The following is a 16,109-nucleotide window of genomic DNA, read 5'->3' on the forward strand; positions in this document are numbered from 1 at the left end:
GGAAATCAGGGACACTGTGTCATTCGGACTAAAGAGGAGAAGGACGACCCAAGTTGTTATCAGCGCTCAGTTCAGAAGCCTGCATCTCTGATGGTATGGGGTTGTATTAGTGCGTGTGGCATGGGCAGCTTACACATCTGTAAAGACACCATCAATGCTGAAAGGTATATCCAGGTTCTAGAGCAACATATGCTCCCATCCAGACGACGTCTCTTTCGGGGAAGACCTTGCATTTTCCAACATGACAATGCCAAACCACATACTGCATCAATTACAGCATCATGGCTGCGTAGAAGAAGGGTCCGGGTACTGAACTGGCCAGCCTGCAGTCCAGATCTTTCACCCATAGAAAACATTTGGCACATCATAAAACGGAAGATACGACAAAAAAGACCTAAGACAGTTGAGCAACTAGAATCCTACATTAGACAAGAATGGGTTAACATTCCTCTCCCTAAACTTGAGCAACTTGTCTCCTCAGTCCCCAGACGTTTACAGACTGTTGTAAAGAGAAAAGGGGATGTCTCACAGTGGTAAACATGGCCTTGTCCCGACTTTTTTGAGATGTGTTGTTGCCATGAAATTTAAAATCACCTAATTTTTTTCTTTAAATGATCCATTTTCTCAGTTTAAACATTTGATATGTCATCTATGTTCTATTCTGAATAAAATATGGAATTTTGAAACTTCCACATCATTGCATGCCGTTTTTATTTACAATTTGTACTTTGTCCCAACTTTTTTGGAATTGGGGTTGTAGTCTAACCCCCCTGTGCAATACTTCATAATGTGCAATACTTTATTTTATAATGCGACTCTCTTCGTGCAATACTTTATAATATGACTTTATAATGTGCAATACCTCACTCCATAATGTGAAACACAACACGTACGCCTCAGGACTGTGCACCTTACACCCTCACCTTTTTTTTTCTTCTACACGCTGTTTGCACTGTTATTGGAGTTGCTTTTATTCTCATTGTACATGGGTATAGTGACAATAAAGGCATTCTATTCTAGTCAAGTCAAGTCAACTTTATTGTCAAATATGCTATACATGCTCGACATACAGCACAGATGAAATATCAGTCCTCTCTGACCCACGGTGCAAACAGGCAATGCAATAAATAAAAATAGAATAATTGAAAACAAACAAACAATATAAACACTCTAGATAGGAACTAGACATAGACTAACAAACAATATAAACAGTATAAATAAACAGTATAAACACTAGATAAGAACAAGACATAGACTAAACACTCAGACAATATAAACAGTATTCTATTCTATTCTATTTTATGTAGACAGACAGATATCACACTAAAGGATAAAAGTGGCTATTTTCTTGCAATTTAGTTTTGTTTTATCCACCATTTTATTCAACAGTACAAGTAATATAACAAATAATGTAAACAGATAAGCTTGAAATGCTTCTTCCCCCTAATTTCCCTTTAGTGGAATCACTGTACTGTTTGTGGTTTGTTATCAGAGGAGTAATGCGCTCTGTGGCCACTAGGAGGCTGACTAATGAGACTCGAGCCTGGATGCAAAACATTCGCTTCATATTGGGTGTTTGGCAAAAATAAACATTTTATCTGTAAATTATTTATAGATCGTTTAAAATCTGTAGCGGACCAGAAAGCGCCCATTCTGCGGTTTTTAGACACACGGCAAATGCAAATGTTTGCGTAACTTTAACCGGTAAGTAAATAGTTGTGCTAAGCTTGTTTTGTAGGCTCGCTAGCTAGCTAGCATACACGCAGAGCTTGGTTGCTAGGCAGTTTAAGACTGTTGGTGGCGTTTACTTTTGATAGCGAGTAAATATCGTATGGTTTTGTTTCTTTTTTTTTTTTTTATTTTCATATCGAGATTTGGATTTAAAAATAGCCATTGGAGCAGGACAGCGTTCAGATAAGTGTAACGCGTCGTTGCGTCTTTTTGTAATCGTGTTGATTTCCGATAGCGCTAGCAGAGTTAGCTAATTAGCTTTCTGTGGCTAGCTGGTTGTGTGCGCCGAGAGGTAACGTACTACTTAAGTGAGCTACGCTTAAATAGATGTGCAAATCCAGTGTTTGAGTTGTATATTAAAGTATTTTTTTTAAATTTAGGTTGTAACCAGGCCTGACCAAACGAGCTGCTGATGATACAAAAACACACTAAGAAAAGCGTAGGGCGCTGTTTGGACGCGCAGGCCTCTTCGGCCATTTTTGTTGACATTCCTGCTCTGCCTTCATCTTGCACATAGTTAGCGATTTAAAAAAAATAATAATCAATTATATGTTGTGCTCGAAGGAATGCCGACAGATGTTGATGTCTGCATGGTGTTTAAAAAAATAATTACAAGATAGGTAAACAAACATTCGAGGGTTTTCTGACTGTATATAAAGTAAGTCAGTGGTAGTGTAGTGTAGTGAAGTCAAGTCCAGTGTTGTGGTAATGAAGGTGTTTACAGGGTTGTAAACACTATAACCAGTTAATAGTGAAACCCAGCTGTTCAATTGAAGTATCCAAACAGCAAAAAAAAAAATATATATATATATATCCTGTTTTTGTCAGATGCATTTATTCTCATTCTCTCAGTCTTTTAGTAGTGAAGACAAGTCGTCTCCTCTAAATTGGCCACTTTGGCTTGCATCTATGAACTCGTTGGTGCCCACCACCTCGGCCGTCAGTAGCCCTGTCAGTTCCCTGGACTCCCCTCTTTCTGTCATCAGTTCGTCCACTGGCTCTCCAGGTGTGCCAGTGACTGCTTCGGTGGGTTACGGACCCATCAGCAACCCACAGGTGAGTCGCCGTCAATTACACGCACAAAAAATACCCATATGATGAAAACTGAATTGATTTTTCATCGTTCGCTGTACAAATAGCGTCCTTATTCCATACTGGGGTCTTAGGCCCTGTCCACACGGCAACGGATTCAGGTGAATCCGATACAATTGTTTATCGTTTCGGCCTGGCGTCCACACGGCACCGGCGTTTTGGGTGCCCCAAAACGAAATCTTTTGAGAACGGGTTCCAGAGTGGAAAGATCTGGCAACGTTGCCGTTGCGAAGTCGTCTGGATGAGTAGAACGGATTTGTTTACGATGACGTCACAACTGTGAGTGCTTCACGCCGGGTAGAAGTGTAACGAACTCGATGCGAGTTGTCAACAAATCCTATAACTTGGTTCATGAAACGCGCTTACAAAATATTTTCACTGTGAATATTTATTGTGTAATGGTGCAAAGTGAGAGAGAGAGAGAGAATAGCCCTTAGGGCAGAGTCAATCCCGCCAGCAAAAATAGGGGAAAAAAAGGAGCGATCTCACCTCTTCAGATGTTGGTTTAAGTCCTACAATACATTCCTCAAAAAGGGCGTAGAAGAACAAATTAATCCATCAACGTGTAGCATTCAATTTATTCCGGACCATTAAAGACGCCGCCTTCCGCGTAGAATCATACGTCATCCTCGCCGCCATATTGGATGGGGCAAAGCGGAGAATAAAGATGCCTCATTCATGTGCTGCGTTTAACTGTACCAACAGGTTTACCGTCCAAACAAGATCACATGGGATTACCTTTCACAGGTGAGACTGGAAAAATACTTTTCATTGTATTTGGTCACTATAATGTAATTTTACGAACAGATTTTTCTGACTTTGTGGCTAATATGAAGTCTCGCGCATAATAGTTTATGCGCATGCGTCCTTACTTCTATTGTTCTGGTGTCTCCGATGGGACCGTCTTACAGTGCCCCTAGAGGTGTGGCATGTGTATTGCATCGTTTTCAGCAAGCGTTGCGTTGCCATATGGACCTGATATTTTACTGATCGTTGCCCATGTGGACGCGATATTTTTTTAAATAACATCTCGTTGCCGTTGTCGTGTGGATGTAGCCTTAGAGGACGATGAGTTGACCATTCTTTAAATATTCAGCTCATAGTTTGAGTGCCCTGTGACCTCCTCTTAGATTAACTCCTCGATGTCTGAGCTGCACACTGTCAGCAGCTCTGACGATGTGAAGCCGTCCTTTGTTCTGAAGTCTCCTGGAGGCACTGGGCCAATGCTGTCCCAAAAAAGACTCTGTGCCATCTGTGGGGATCGTTCCTCCGGTGAGTACTTAGGAAGGACATGCCAGTTTTACAGAGGGTTTAAGATTTTTTTTTCCCATTATCAAGGAGATGATTTTAGCGCTGGCTTAGTCTTAGTTTATGAATTAGTACTTCGTCTGTACATTGCTTATAAGCGACTTGGATTTCTAACTGATCTTTGCTAATACACTACCGTTCAAAAGTTTGGGGTCACTTTGAAATGTCCTTATTTTTGAAAGAAAAGCACTGTTCTTTTCAATGAAGATCACTTTAAACTAATCAGAAATCCACTCTATACATTGCTAATGTGGTAAATGACTATTCTAGCTGCAAATGTCTGGTTTTTGGTGCAATATCTCCATAGGTGTATAGAGGCCCATTTCCAGCAACTCTCACTCCAGTGTTCTAATGGTACAATGTGTTTGCTCATTGCCTCAGAAGGCTAATGGATGATTAGAAAACCCTTGTACAATCATGTTAGCACAGCTGAAAACAGTTGAGCTCTTTAGAGAAGCGATAAAACTGACCTTCCTTTGAGCAGATCGAGTTTCTGGAGCATCACATTTGTGGGGTCGATTAAATGCTCAAAATGGCCAGAAAAATGTCTTGACTATATTTTCTATACATTTTACAACTTATGGTGGGAAATAAAAGTGTGACTTTTCATGGAAAACACAAAATTGTCTGGGTGACCCCAAACTTTTGAACGGTAGTGTATATACTGAAGTATTAAAGTGTATGTAATGCCTTATTGTAATGCTTTAAAATGAATATCGTTAGTAACGACCAAAATGAATTAATAAAGCAGGGGGAAAAATATTAATGATCTTATTTTATTATCAAGCACAGAACTATCAATAAATCATGGTTTCTGGATCCTGGAAAAAGGCAGCCTTGCCTCAGGGATAATCTCGCATGATGTCACACGTGGAACCCCGGTTATCTTGGGTCATTTCGGTTCATCTGACTCCGTGCTTGTTTACTCGCTGAAATTGGATATTGTTGTTGGAATCTTACAAAAATAGCGATGGGAAAGCGCTGTGTTGTGTTTGGATGTTTAAATCCATATACAACAGGACATTCGGTTCACGAATTTCCCAGAAAAAGCACTAAAGCAACTGTCACATCAGGTGAAGTTTGCACAAACGAAGCGGGCAGATTTCGTGTCGCCTACTAATAATAAATCTGATTCATCAAGTGTTCCACCACCACCAGAACGACCACATGGGAATTATTGGAGCGGAAAAGAAACCCATTTATTTAATAAATGACATTTGAGCTGACATTTGGACAGTTTGTCGATTTCCTCTATTATCACACACACAGAGTGCACCAGACACAGGATTATGAGCAGCATTTACAGTGGCATGAAAAAGTTTGGGCACCCTTACTGAAAATGTCTGTTATTGTGAATAGTTAAGTGAGCAGAGGATGAACTGATCACCAAAAGGCATAAAGGTAAAGAGGACATTTCTTTTCAGCGTTTTCTGCAAGATTTGTGTGTTATTTTTGTTTTGTACAATTGGAGAGTGAAAAAAGAAAAGGAACACGATGTGAAAGTTTGGGCACCCCAATACATTTGAGTTCTCTGGTAACTTTTACCAAGGTTCCAGATCTTAATTAGTTATTGAGCTGTGGCTTGTTCAAAGTCAAGTCAAGTTTATTTGTATAGCGCTTTTAACAATAAACCTTGTCGCAAAGCAGCTTTACAGAATTTGAACGACTTAAAACATGAGCTAATTTTATCCCTAATCTATCCCCAATGAGAAGCCTGTGGCGACGGTGGCAAGGAAAATCTCCCTCAGACAACATGAGGAAGAAACCTCGAGAGGAACCAGACTCAAAAGGGAACCCGTCCTCATTTGGGCAACAACAGACAGCCTGACTATAATATTAACAGTTTTAACATGAGGACAGTTTTGTTGATGTTATAACTCTTCATTGATAGAAACTTGAGTGCAAAACTGCTCATGATAACTGCAGTCCTAAAGTTAGCAAGACAACTGTAGTCCTCAGCCAAATTCTTCATTAGGAAAGGTCAGATGAAGCAGATTTCAAAGCTGTATAAATTCTCTGACTCCTCAAACTTGTCCCTAAAATCAACAGCCATGGGCTCCTCTAAGCAACTCCCTCGCATTCTGAATAATAAAATAATTGATGATCACAAAGCAGGAGAAGGCTACAAGAACATAGCAAAGTGTTTTCAGGTAGCTGTTTCCTCAGATTGTAATGTTATTAAGAAATGGCAGTTAACAGAAACAGTGGAGATCAAGGTGAGGTCTGGAAGATGAAGAAAACTTTCTGAAAGAACTGCTCGTTGGATTGCTAGAAAGGCAAATTAAAACCCCTGTTTGACTGCAAAAGACCTTCAGGAAGATTTAGCAGACCCTGGAGTGGCGGTGCACTGTTCTACTATGCAGCGACACCTGAACAAATATGACCTTCACGGAAGAGTCATCAGAAGAAAATCTTTCCTGCGTCCTAGCCACAAAATTCAGCATCTGAAGTTTGCAAATGAACATCTAAATCAGCCTGATGCATTTTGGAAACAAGTCCTGTGGACTGATGAAATCAAAATAGAACTTTTTGGCCACAATGTGCAAAGGTATGTTTGGAGAAAAAAGGGTGCTGAATTCCAGGAAAAGAACACCTCTCCAACTCTGAAGCATGGGTGTGGATCGATCATGCTTTGGGGTTGTGTTGCAGCCAGTGGCACAGGGCACATTTCATTGGTCGAAGGAAGCATGGATTCGAATAAATACCAGCAAACTCTAGAAGCAAACATCACACCATCTGTGTAAAAAAAAAAAAAGTTGAAGTTAAAAAGAGGATGGGTCCTACAATAAGACGATGTTCCAAAACACACCTCAAAATCTACAATGGAATACCTCAAGAGGCACAAGCTGAAGGTTTTGCCGTGGCCCTCACAGTCCCCTGACCTAAACATCATTGAAAATCTGTGGATAGATCTCAAAAGAGCAGTGCATGCAAGACAGCCCAAGAAACTTGTAGAACTGGAAGCCTTTTGGAAGGACAAATGGGTGAAAATCCCCCAGGTAAGAACTGAAAGATTATTAGCTGGCTACAAAAAGTGTTTACAAGCTGTGATACTTGCCAAAGGGGGTGTTACTAGGTACTAACCATGCAGGGTGCCCAAACTTTTGCTTTGGGTCCTTTTCCTTTTTTGTCATTTTGAAAATGTAAAAGATGCAAATAAAAATTGTTTTTGCTTAAAATATAAAGGGAACGAGTCATCTTTAACTTTATGCCTTTTGGAGATCATTTCATCTTCAACTTGCTTAACTGTTCACAGTAACAGCAATTTTGACCGGAGTGCCCAAACTTCTGCATACCACTGTACATGCTCGCGACATCCAATCTTATATCTGATGCACTTTAACAGGAAGAAAAATGCGTGCGCACAATCATTAATTATTAACTGAAATGTGTTAAATGCTCTCGGATTGCAATATTGCAAGAATTGATTTTTTAGTTTTGTTCAGGAAAGCATGATGCAAGGTAACCGCTGCATTCTGCATATCTCTCGCGCACGCTACAGAGGAAGACTGTCGTGAACTGGCAGTTTCTCGTCTTGGGGGCTCGAAAAGATAACCATTTACTCCGGAATATCGTTGATAATCATCTGCCCCTTCATCCGACATATAAGAATCCCAATCACTATCAGAATTCTCTCCAAACCGTGATTCCATATCGAGACCGGTCTAACCACTGCTGCACACACGAACGAAATTGATACCTGGATTGTCACACGTGTGATGTCATCTTCCAGTTAAGTCTGGGCAGATTCCATGAAAATCGGCTGATCTTATTGATTTTTCCATTAATTCATGGCCTTTTGGATCAGCTATGGTTCGAAAACACATGGTTAATCAATCAACATGATGATTGTTGCTTTGCACAAGGAAAGAAGTGGAGTTTAGAGGCATTACATACACGTTAAAATTAGTGCTGTCAAAAATGTCGCGTTATTAACGCGTTAACTTGACTCAATTTTAACGGCGATAATTTTTTTTTATCGCGAGATTAACACTCTGTGACATGATGTAGGTTTTTCATAAGCTTTTGAAACTGCCAGGAACTTGGAACAGAGACTTTGCTTAGAAAAACGATAGAAGCTAGACTGTAATGCCACGCCCCGCACAGCCAGAGTCCTCTGCCCTCCCCCCCCAAAGAACCAGCGTGGGCAGGGCGCGCTAGTAGAGATGGGATTTATGGCTCTTTGATGGGATCCGCATTTTTGTGATCCGTTCTTTGAAAAGAGCCATTCAAAAGACTGGCTCATTTGGCTCTTTTTAAATATTTATTCAGTTTTAAGAAGACAGCGTCTAAAGAAGCCAGATCCCTCTGAACTGTAAACTCAATGCTATCCCAGAAATCCTTCCTGTAATATGCAAATTTGGCCGCCTCTGATTGGACAGCGCGACGCATCAACAGGCAGAAAGTGTAAAAGTACAAAATGTGTTAAGTGAGCTGAAACAGTAAAGATCAGATTCAATGCAATATTTATCAATGAACAACTTAAAGTTAATATAATAGTGTACTTTATATTATAATCAAGCATGTCAAGCCTACCGTCACTGTGTAACCTGTCTCTCTGATTAGAGTTGTAGACTAAATCAAGCAGTAGATCACTTCACTCATGGTTTTCTTGCTAGCCTCGGGACGAAGAGCCACGGTGCTCGGCTTAGGTTTCACTTTGCAGTGGCTGTGGCAAGACGTGTTATGCTTTGCAATAAAAAAAAAAAAAAAACATTAGTACAAAACAAGCCCATTTCACTTTTTTATGCTGATAAGAGAATTACAATGTTTTTTCAAGTGACAGAAATATGCGATTAATCGCGAGTTAACTATGACAGTCGCGACATTAATCGCGATTAAATATTTTAATCGCTTGACAACACTAGTTAAAACTGATCCAGGATCAGTGCTTATCCAAGATGCTTAGTAAAAGTAATCCTTCTTTGCTCAGTAAATTTCTCGTTCCTTGTTCAGGGAAGCACTATGGGGTGTACAGCTGCGAGGGCTGTAAAGGCTTTTTTAAGCGTACTGTGAGGAAGGACCTGAGCTACATCTGCAGAGACAGTAAAGAGTGTCTTGTGGACAAGCGACAACGCAATCGATGCCAGTACTGCCGTTACCAGAAGTGCCTAGCCATGGGCATGAAGAGAGAAGGTGTGTATTTTGAGCCATGCTTTCATCATCCATTACTTGTTCGTCTCTTGGTCTGGTCTTTTTGGCCCTGTTCAGGCTTAGCTTTAAGATTCGGAGAATACGTGCATGGCACTAAGTAACAGGGTCAAATGTGTTTGATGATCCAACCACTTGGAATGAATTCAGCATGTGTCCACATTACATTTGCAGTGTGAACACCAGTGTGTCCCTGAAAACGTGTATGTTGCCAGTACCCAGTGTTGCGAGGTTCACAGTTTTACCCTGAAATTTAGCTATTTCTGAACTGCCTACGCTGTTGATGAATGTAATAGATTGATTGATAGTTTTTTGTGGTGGTGGGTGTTTGGATTCAGCATTTTTTAACATTATTGCAGTCTCTTAAGTTTCTTCTCGTGTCTGTTCCGTGTTGCTGTTTTTTTTTTTTGTAATGAGATCCTCTTGTAACGATGTGAATGTGTCGGTCCCCATTCTCACACTTATTCTTCATCTTCATCCTTGGTGAAATTAAAAAAAATATATATTTTTTAATCAATTCTGTATAATGGTGTTGATTTTGCTGAGAATAAGCAACATGAAAATGCTTTGTAAATAGTGTTCATTTCCAAGACAAACTAAATGATACCTGAATAATAATTCACTCTCCTGCTCAAAATCCACAACGAAAAGTAATCACGTTTTTCCTCAGCAAATAAAAAAAAAAAAAAAGTCATCGAGTATGTGTCGGGTGAAAACGGCAAAGAGAGCTTTTGATGTTTCACTACGGTGAATGCGATTCACATCTGGTTGATGAAAATCCTCATTCCTTGCACTCCACAGCTGTTCAGGAGGAGCGGCAGAGGAATAAGGACCGTGACGGAGATTATGACTGTAATACTACAGCCAATGAGGAGATGCCTGTGGAGAAGATCCTGGAAGCTGAGACAGCTGTGGATCACAAGACAGAATTGCACTCTGCAAGCAGTTCTACTGGTGCTGTGAGTGTTTTCTTACTGTTTTTACAGGGACCCTCCAGCAGATTTACTCTTAAACTTAGGTTAAGTATTCGTAGATTTCGACAGTCAAACATTCATTTTCAAAGACCAAATAGTGTTCTAGAAAATAATTATTAAAATACCAGATGGGCCTCCTGCGGAAGTGACGTATGCGATGATGTGGCGTAGTGGAAGCTTGGAGCAACTCGTCAGTTTATATCGTCTGCTTACATCGTGGTTTTGCAAGTAGAGTTCAAACGAATCATCGAATGAGACGCTTTCATCTCCCAACAAAGGACATTGGATAATCTTGTCTCTGTTTGGATTTCAACACTGACTTGTTCATCTGTTTGTATAGCAATATCCCTCTTTCTGGTCAATTCACGTTCCTAGCACATAACTGAAACTACCATGAAATAAAACTTCAGAAATTTCAAATGAGTGAATTTCATGCAAAATGTTCTGAGTAATTCTCTTATCTGGAGTATAGTTGTCCGTACCTGAAGCTCAATCGAATGCTCCGTCTCTTGAGCCGCCGATTGTTCTTTAACGTCCGTGTTTTCTTTGTTACCCATATTTTCTTCCAGTATACGCTGAAGAGCCTACAATGCATCGAAATACCAATTACAATTCACCAGGTACGACACCGATAACGTACCAGGGATGGATCAAGACCGATGCGCGTGCAGAAATATATATATGCACTACTTGGCATCGGTCATGGGGTGTTTGTTTACTTTACCGCTAGGCGGCTACATGGGCTATAACCACACTCAACCAACAGACTGGGCCGAGCCGCAGTCGTAGCAGGCCGTGGCTGCCCTCTTCAGAAAGGGCTTGGCGTACTCTACGCCCCTGTGAAAATCTATAGCGATCTGGTAAAATCAGTGAAAATATTTCTGCAAATGTGCATCGGTCAGATTCTTGGGCTGGATCCGTCCCTGTGTACTACAAAGTTGAAACTAACCTCCCGGTGGTGGTGTCTCTGTTGCCGCTCAACACTGCATCGGTGGACTTTTGGAGGTGAACGATGGGCAAATATTGTTGGCACGGCATCATCTTTTTCTTTTTATTCTTGAAGCCCCCATTAATGTTTCTTTTAATTTCATCGAAACAGGATGATTCGGAATGTTCGGAGCATAAGTAGAGCACCGCAGGCAGATTGTTTTGAGGTCTTCCGATGGCATGAATCCATTTCTTGCGAATAGTCAGATGATTCTGGCCAGATAAACGGTGAAAAGATATCTTCTCATCCTTCTTTTTAGCATCATTTTGGCATTTATATGCTGCGCAATGAAGCATACTTTACTTATTTAAAAACCTATAAATTCAGGAAAAATACTTGTCAAACTTGCAAAACCACGATGTAAGCAGAGGATATAAACAGCCGAGTTGCTCCAAGCTTCCACTACGCCACGCCATCGCACACGTCACTTCCGCAGGAGGCCCATCTGGTATTTTAATAGAAATTAATTTTTCTAGAATACTATTCGTTCTCCGAAAATGAATGTTTGACTGTTGAAATCTATGAATACTTAACCTAAGTTATGAGTAAATCTGCTGGAGGATCCCTTTAATAGCGAGCTCGAGAGGAGGTCTACTTTTGGACTTGAGGGTTGTAGTGGGCTTGATTTCTCATGCACCAGAAAGATTCCACACCTTGTAGTGGGCCAAAAAGTGGTTGGTTTGTTTGTTTATATAAGTACCTGTACACTGAAGGTGAGTCTGTGCATTAACCAAACACGTTATTGACTGTTTGATTTAAGTTATTGGCTATAACCAAGCTCATTTATAAAACTGAAAAATTAAAATGAAGTTATGGATGCATGTGCCATGCTGAAGAGCAGCAGAGATGGTATTTGAATTCTTGTTTATCAGGAATATTCATTATACAACACGTTTCATTTTCATAATTTAAGCCCTCATGTTTTGTGAGCGCAATCCATGCATGAAAGGCTAGCATGGCTTTATCTGTTTGGCAAGTACAGACAAGGGAAGCTAAGATGCATCAACAAAATGTTTTGTCGCTGTGCTTTGAAGTAAGTTGATGTTATTAAGGTTCATACAGGATACAAAATGGACTAAGGCCAAACAAAATAATATGTGTTTCCGGTTATCCGACCGACCCTGTAAAAACACTGCGACCCTTCAACTGTTTATGACCACGATAAACAAACTATTTCTCGTGCCCGACCCTACCTGCTTGGCAGCCACCTGGCGAGTCAAACGAGAACCGCTAGGGCGTGTCATATAAACCACTCGGTATTTGCCGGAAGACACGAGGCCCGTCAGGAGTAAATTGACAACCAACACGCCCAGTTTCCATTGTGCTATAGATGTAGTTCCGGTTCACCTTACGAGTGTACATCACGACCTTGGAAATATGGCATCTGCTAACGCCCCAATCGACGATGGTAGGTATAGAAATCATTGGACATCGTTGCTATAACGAAATTCAACTAATATATCATATTTGAAATAGATTATATGATGATTCAGGGTGAATCTGGATGGTATTTTGATAGGCGGCAATGACTAATTTTGAAGAACAATCCTACAGATTATTAGTCTGGCTAACGCGACTTCAAAGCTCTGCGAGCATTTGGTCTGGCAAAGATATTAAGCCCAACCGTTTCCCAAAGTGCGTGGTTGACCCGCCTCCCTGAAATGCCTCAGTTTGCTACTGGTTGAAGCCAGAAAAGGCTGTGACGAAGCTTAAACCAAATCACATCACTCTTTCCTCTGACGTATGTGACGCGACGGGGCTAACTGGTAGATTAAACTCTTACCGAAGCCGGCCGGGAGCAAGGCAAAAACGGCCTTCCTTTCAATAAATACCTCCAGGGCTGCTCTTTGCTCCGTTTTCAATGAGAACTTGCTCCATGTTCGTAATGTTTCTAGTGAATGAAGCGCTTCCGGCATAGATTCTGTAAACAATCTATGGCTTCCGGTCGCAGTTCTACTACGTCAGTGCCTTGAACACGCCTCTACCCAGGGCCGTCGGAGATGCTCAAAGTTGATTGGCTCCCGGTTTTTCGGGAGCTTGGAAGAGCTGTAGATAGCTTGCCTGGCCAGACTAAGCTTGCAACAGGCCCTCGTGTTGCGTCACGCTTAGGATGGGCGGGCCCAGGCTAACAGATTATAGCCTCCCCCCGCCGACCTGTTCCTTTGTGCGGTCACTGAGCAGTCGTGCAATCACTGAACAAATCATGATAAATCCTGTTCCCAAAACTGATGAATACAAGCCATTATTTTTTTTTTTATATTAGATAGGGTTTGTATTGACAGATGCCCCCCCCCCATATAGTTGAATATGGATTTATTTTTATATGCCAAAACATAAGAGTCCTACGTATATCAAATGAAAGTTTGAACCACAAAAAAATAAAAATAAAAAAGCAGCTGTATTCATTAGAACAACATAAGTGAACATTGCATTCATAGACAGAATAAGAAAAAACATGAAGCAAATATAATGTCATTAAGGCTGAGATGTTAGGCATGCACTCAGTTTTGATAAACACACAAGACACCAGTTTTAAGTATGAAAGTCCCCACTAGTGTATATAAAAATATATTTTGGAAATGTTCAGAACTGAAGGGATGGATCTAGGTACTGGACCACCACCACCACTCTGGCCACCACCAAATAGATCATCCACCAAAATATTCCCATTTTACCTGGAAAATGAAAGTATGCCATCATTATTAGAACAATTTATATACAAGTGCATCCTTATATCATCAACGATATCTGACGACTAGGTTTAGTTTTGAACGAGTATTTTGCAAAAAAAAGTTTTCAAAGGAAACTTCACTTTTTCCTACCTACCCTAGAAAATTTGTCGTAAACTTTTGGGAAAAACTATATTTTTTTTTTCCCCTACCTACCTACCCTATTTTGAAAACCCAGGAAACACATATATTATTTTGTTTGGCCTAAAAAGAAGCTAAAATGACGAGGTACAATGTGGTTTATTTTTGTCAGTCTTAAAAGCTGCAGACACCACGACTTGATGGCCATCACAAACATTCTCAGTATAATCAGTCTTCTCAAGCCGAACGTCTACATCCTAAATAAAACGGACAAGAACATTTGTAACTAGCATGCTGGATCAGCCATCATACCTGATTGAGATGTGCTATTCTGGCTATCTCATTTAAATTGATTGATTAAAAAAAAAAATTCTCACTGTACATCGGGAATCCAGGTTGATTTGATTTTTAAAATCAAGTCCTTCCTTACCTAACATCTGGGCCATTTCGAGCTGATAAACAATCAATAGAAGCAGTTGCTTAGGGCCCTGAGCCCAGTGTTTCATATTCAGTCATATAAGAATAATACATTTTCTTATTTCTTGTCGTCACCCAAATGAGGATGGGTTCCCTTTTGAGTCTGGTTCCTCTCGAGGTTTCTTCCTCATGTTGTCTGAGGGAGTTTTTCCTTGCCACCGTCGCCACAGGCTTGCTCATTGGGGATCGATTAGGGATAAAATTAGCTCATGTTTTAAGCCATTCAAATTCTGTAAAGCTGCTTTGCGACAATGTTTATTGTTAAAAGCGCTATACAAATAAACTTGACATTATAATTTTGATCATTTTTGGAACACTTATGCCTTTTATATACATGAACTACACAACAGTTGTCTGTATATTTTCAAACAACTTTTCATCACACTTTTTTTAAAAATGTATATTTAATTTACAACCCCAAATCAGAAATGGTTGGGATGGTATGTTTGAAATTTTCAGCACACACTATGCAGGGGCGTAGCTAGGGGGGTTCCTTGGGTGCCCATGACGCCCCCCCCCCCCCCCCCCCCCCCCTCGTTGGACCATACATTTTTTCAATAGCCGCATAAGAATATTAGAAAAGCGGCCACTACAATTTTTCTAACTTTTTTTTTTTAAACTAGATTGTCACTGCAGCCTCATTAGGGTTTCTATAACCTTGTACGGCCTTCCTGTGGTTTGGACGCGAAAACCCAGTTCTGCGCAAGCGCAACGCGATCGCTCTAGAAAGCATGGTCAAGCTGCCAGTGTAGCTGCAGTCTTTTTAGTTGCGAATTACGAGCATTTCCCCTTGTGTTAATAATTCACCTTGTCAAAACAAGCGAAACCTCCTCCTTTCGATGTGAAGAGGTAAGAAATTTATGGGGGTTTTTTTTTCCATCAAAGTTGTATTTTGTGGCTTCGAAGCTAAGTTTTAGCGTGCCGCTTCTAGAACACATCAAGAAAACATGGAAGAAACAGCAATAATGGAAGAGCCGGTTTCTAAGCTACCTAAATCTAGCAATGGTAATTATTTTGTTACATAATGTACTCAGGCTGCCAGTCAGTGTGTAAACCCCACCCCCTTTTGAAAAATCCTAGCTATGCCCCTGCTGTGTGATATTTTACTTCATAATTTTTTTTTTCAAAAATAAACACACATTTCAGTTTTAATTTTTGCAACACTTTTCCAAAAAAAAAAAAAAGTGGGGGTAATACTGTTACCACTTTATAAAGTTGCCGTTCCTTTTCACAACAGATGTTTAGGGACTGAGGCACACCAAGTAATGGAGCGTTTCAGCTGTTATTTTGTCTCATTCTTTCTACAAACGGGTATTAAGGTGTGCAGCGGTACAGGGTCATCGTTGTCACACTTTTTTTTTTTTTTAATTTTTTTATTTTAGAATTTGCCACATTCTCTTTTGGGGACAGAGAGGACAGGCACCCTCTTCTTCCACAGCCCTGCCTTTGTAATGTGTGCAGAATGCGTTTTTGCATCGTCTTGTTGAAATATCCCTGGAAAAGATGTCGTCTTGAAGGCAGCATTTGTTGCTCCAAAATCTCTGTGTACTTTTCTGCATTCATGCTGCCATCACAGAA

At 40.4% G+C, this 16,109-nt stretch overlaps 1 protein-coding gene across 1 annotated transcript in view; it reads left to right on the forward strand.

Moving 5' to 3' along the window:
- Positions 1-1,507: 1,507 nt before the first annotated feature.
- Positions 1,508-16,109, forward strand: part of rxrbb (retinoid x receptor, beta b) — a 44,138-nt gene continuing 29,536 nt past the window's right edge. The window contains exons 1-5 of the mRNA XM_060921767.1: positions 1,508-1,704; positions 2,584-2,787; positions 3,954-4,095; positions 9,088-9,267; positions 10,084-10,241. Of these exons, the coding sequence (XP_060777750.1) occupies positions 2,641-2,787; positions 3,954-4,095; positions 9,088-9,267; positions 10,084-10,241 (627 nt within the window). The 5' untranslated portion in view covers positions 1,508-1,704; positions 2,584-2,640. The remainder of the gene's footprint in view (positions 1,705-2,583; positions 2,788-3,953; positions 4,096-9,087; positions 9,268-10,083; positions 10,242-16,109) is intronic.

Source organism: Neoarius graeffei, chromosome 5, assembly GCF_027579695.1.
Source record: "Neoarius graeffei isolate fNeoGra1 chromosome 5, fNeoGra1.pri, whole genome shotgun sequence".
Lineage (NCBI taxonomy): Eukaryota > Metazoa > Chordata > Actinopteri > Siluriformes > Ariidae > Neoarius > Neoarius graeffei.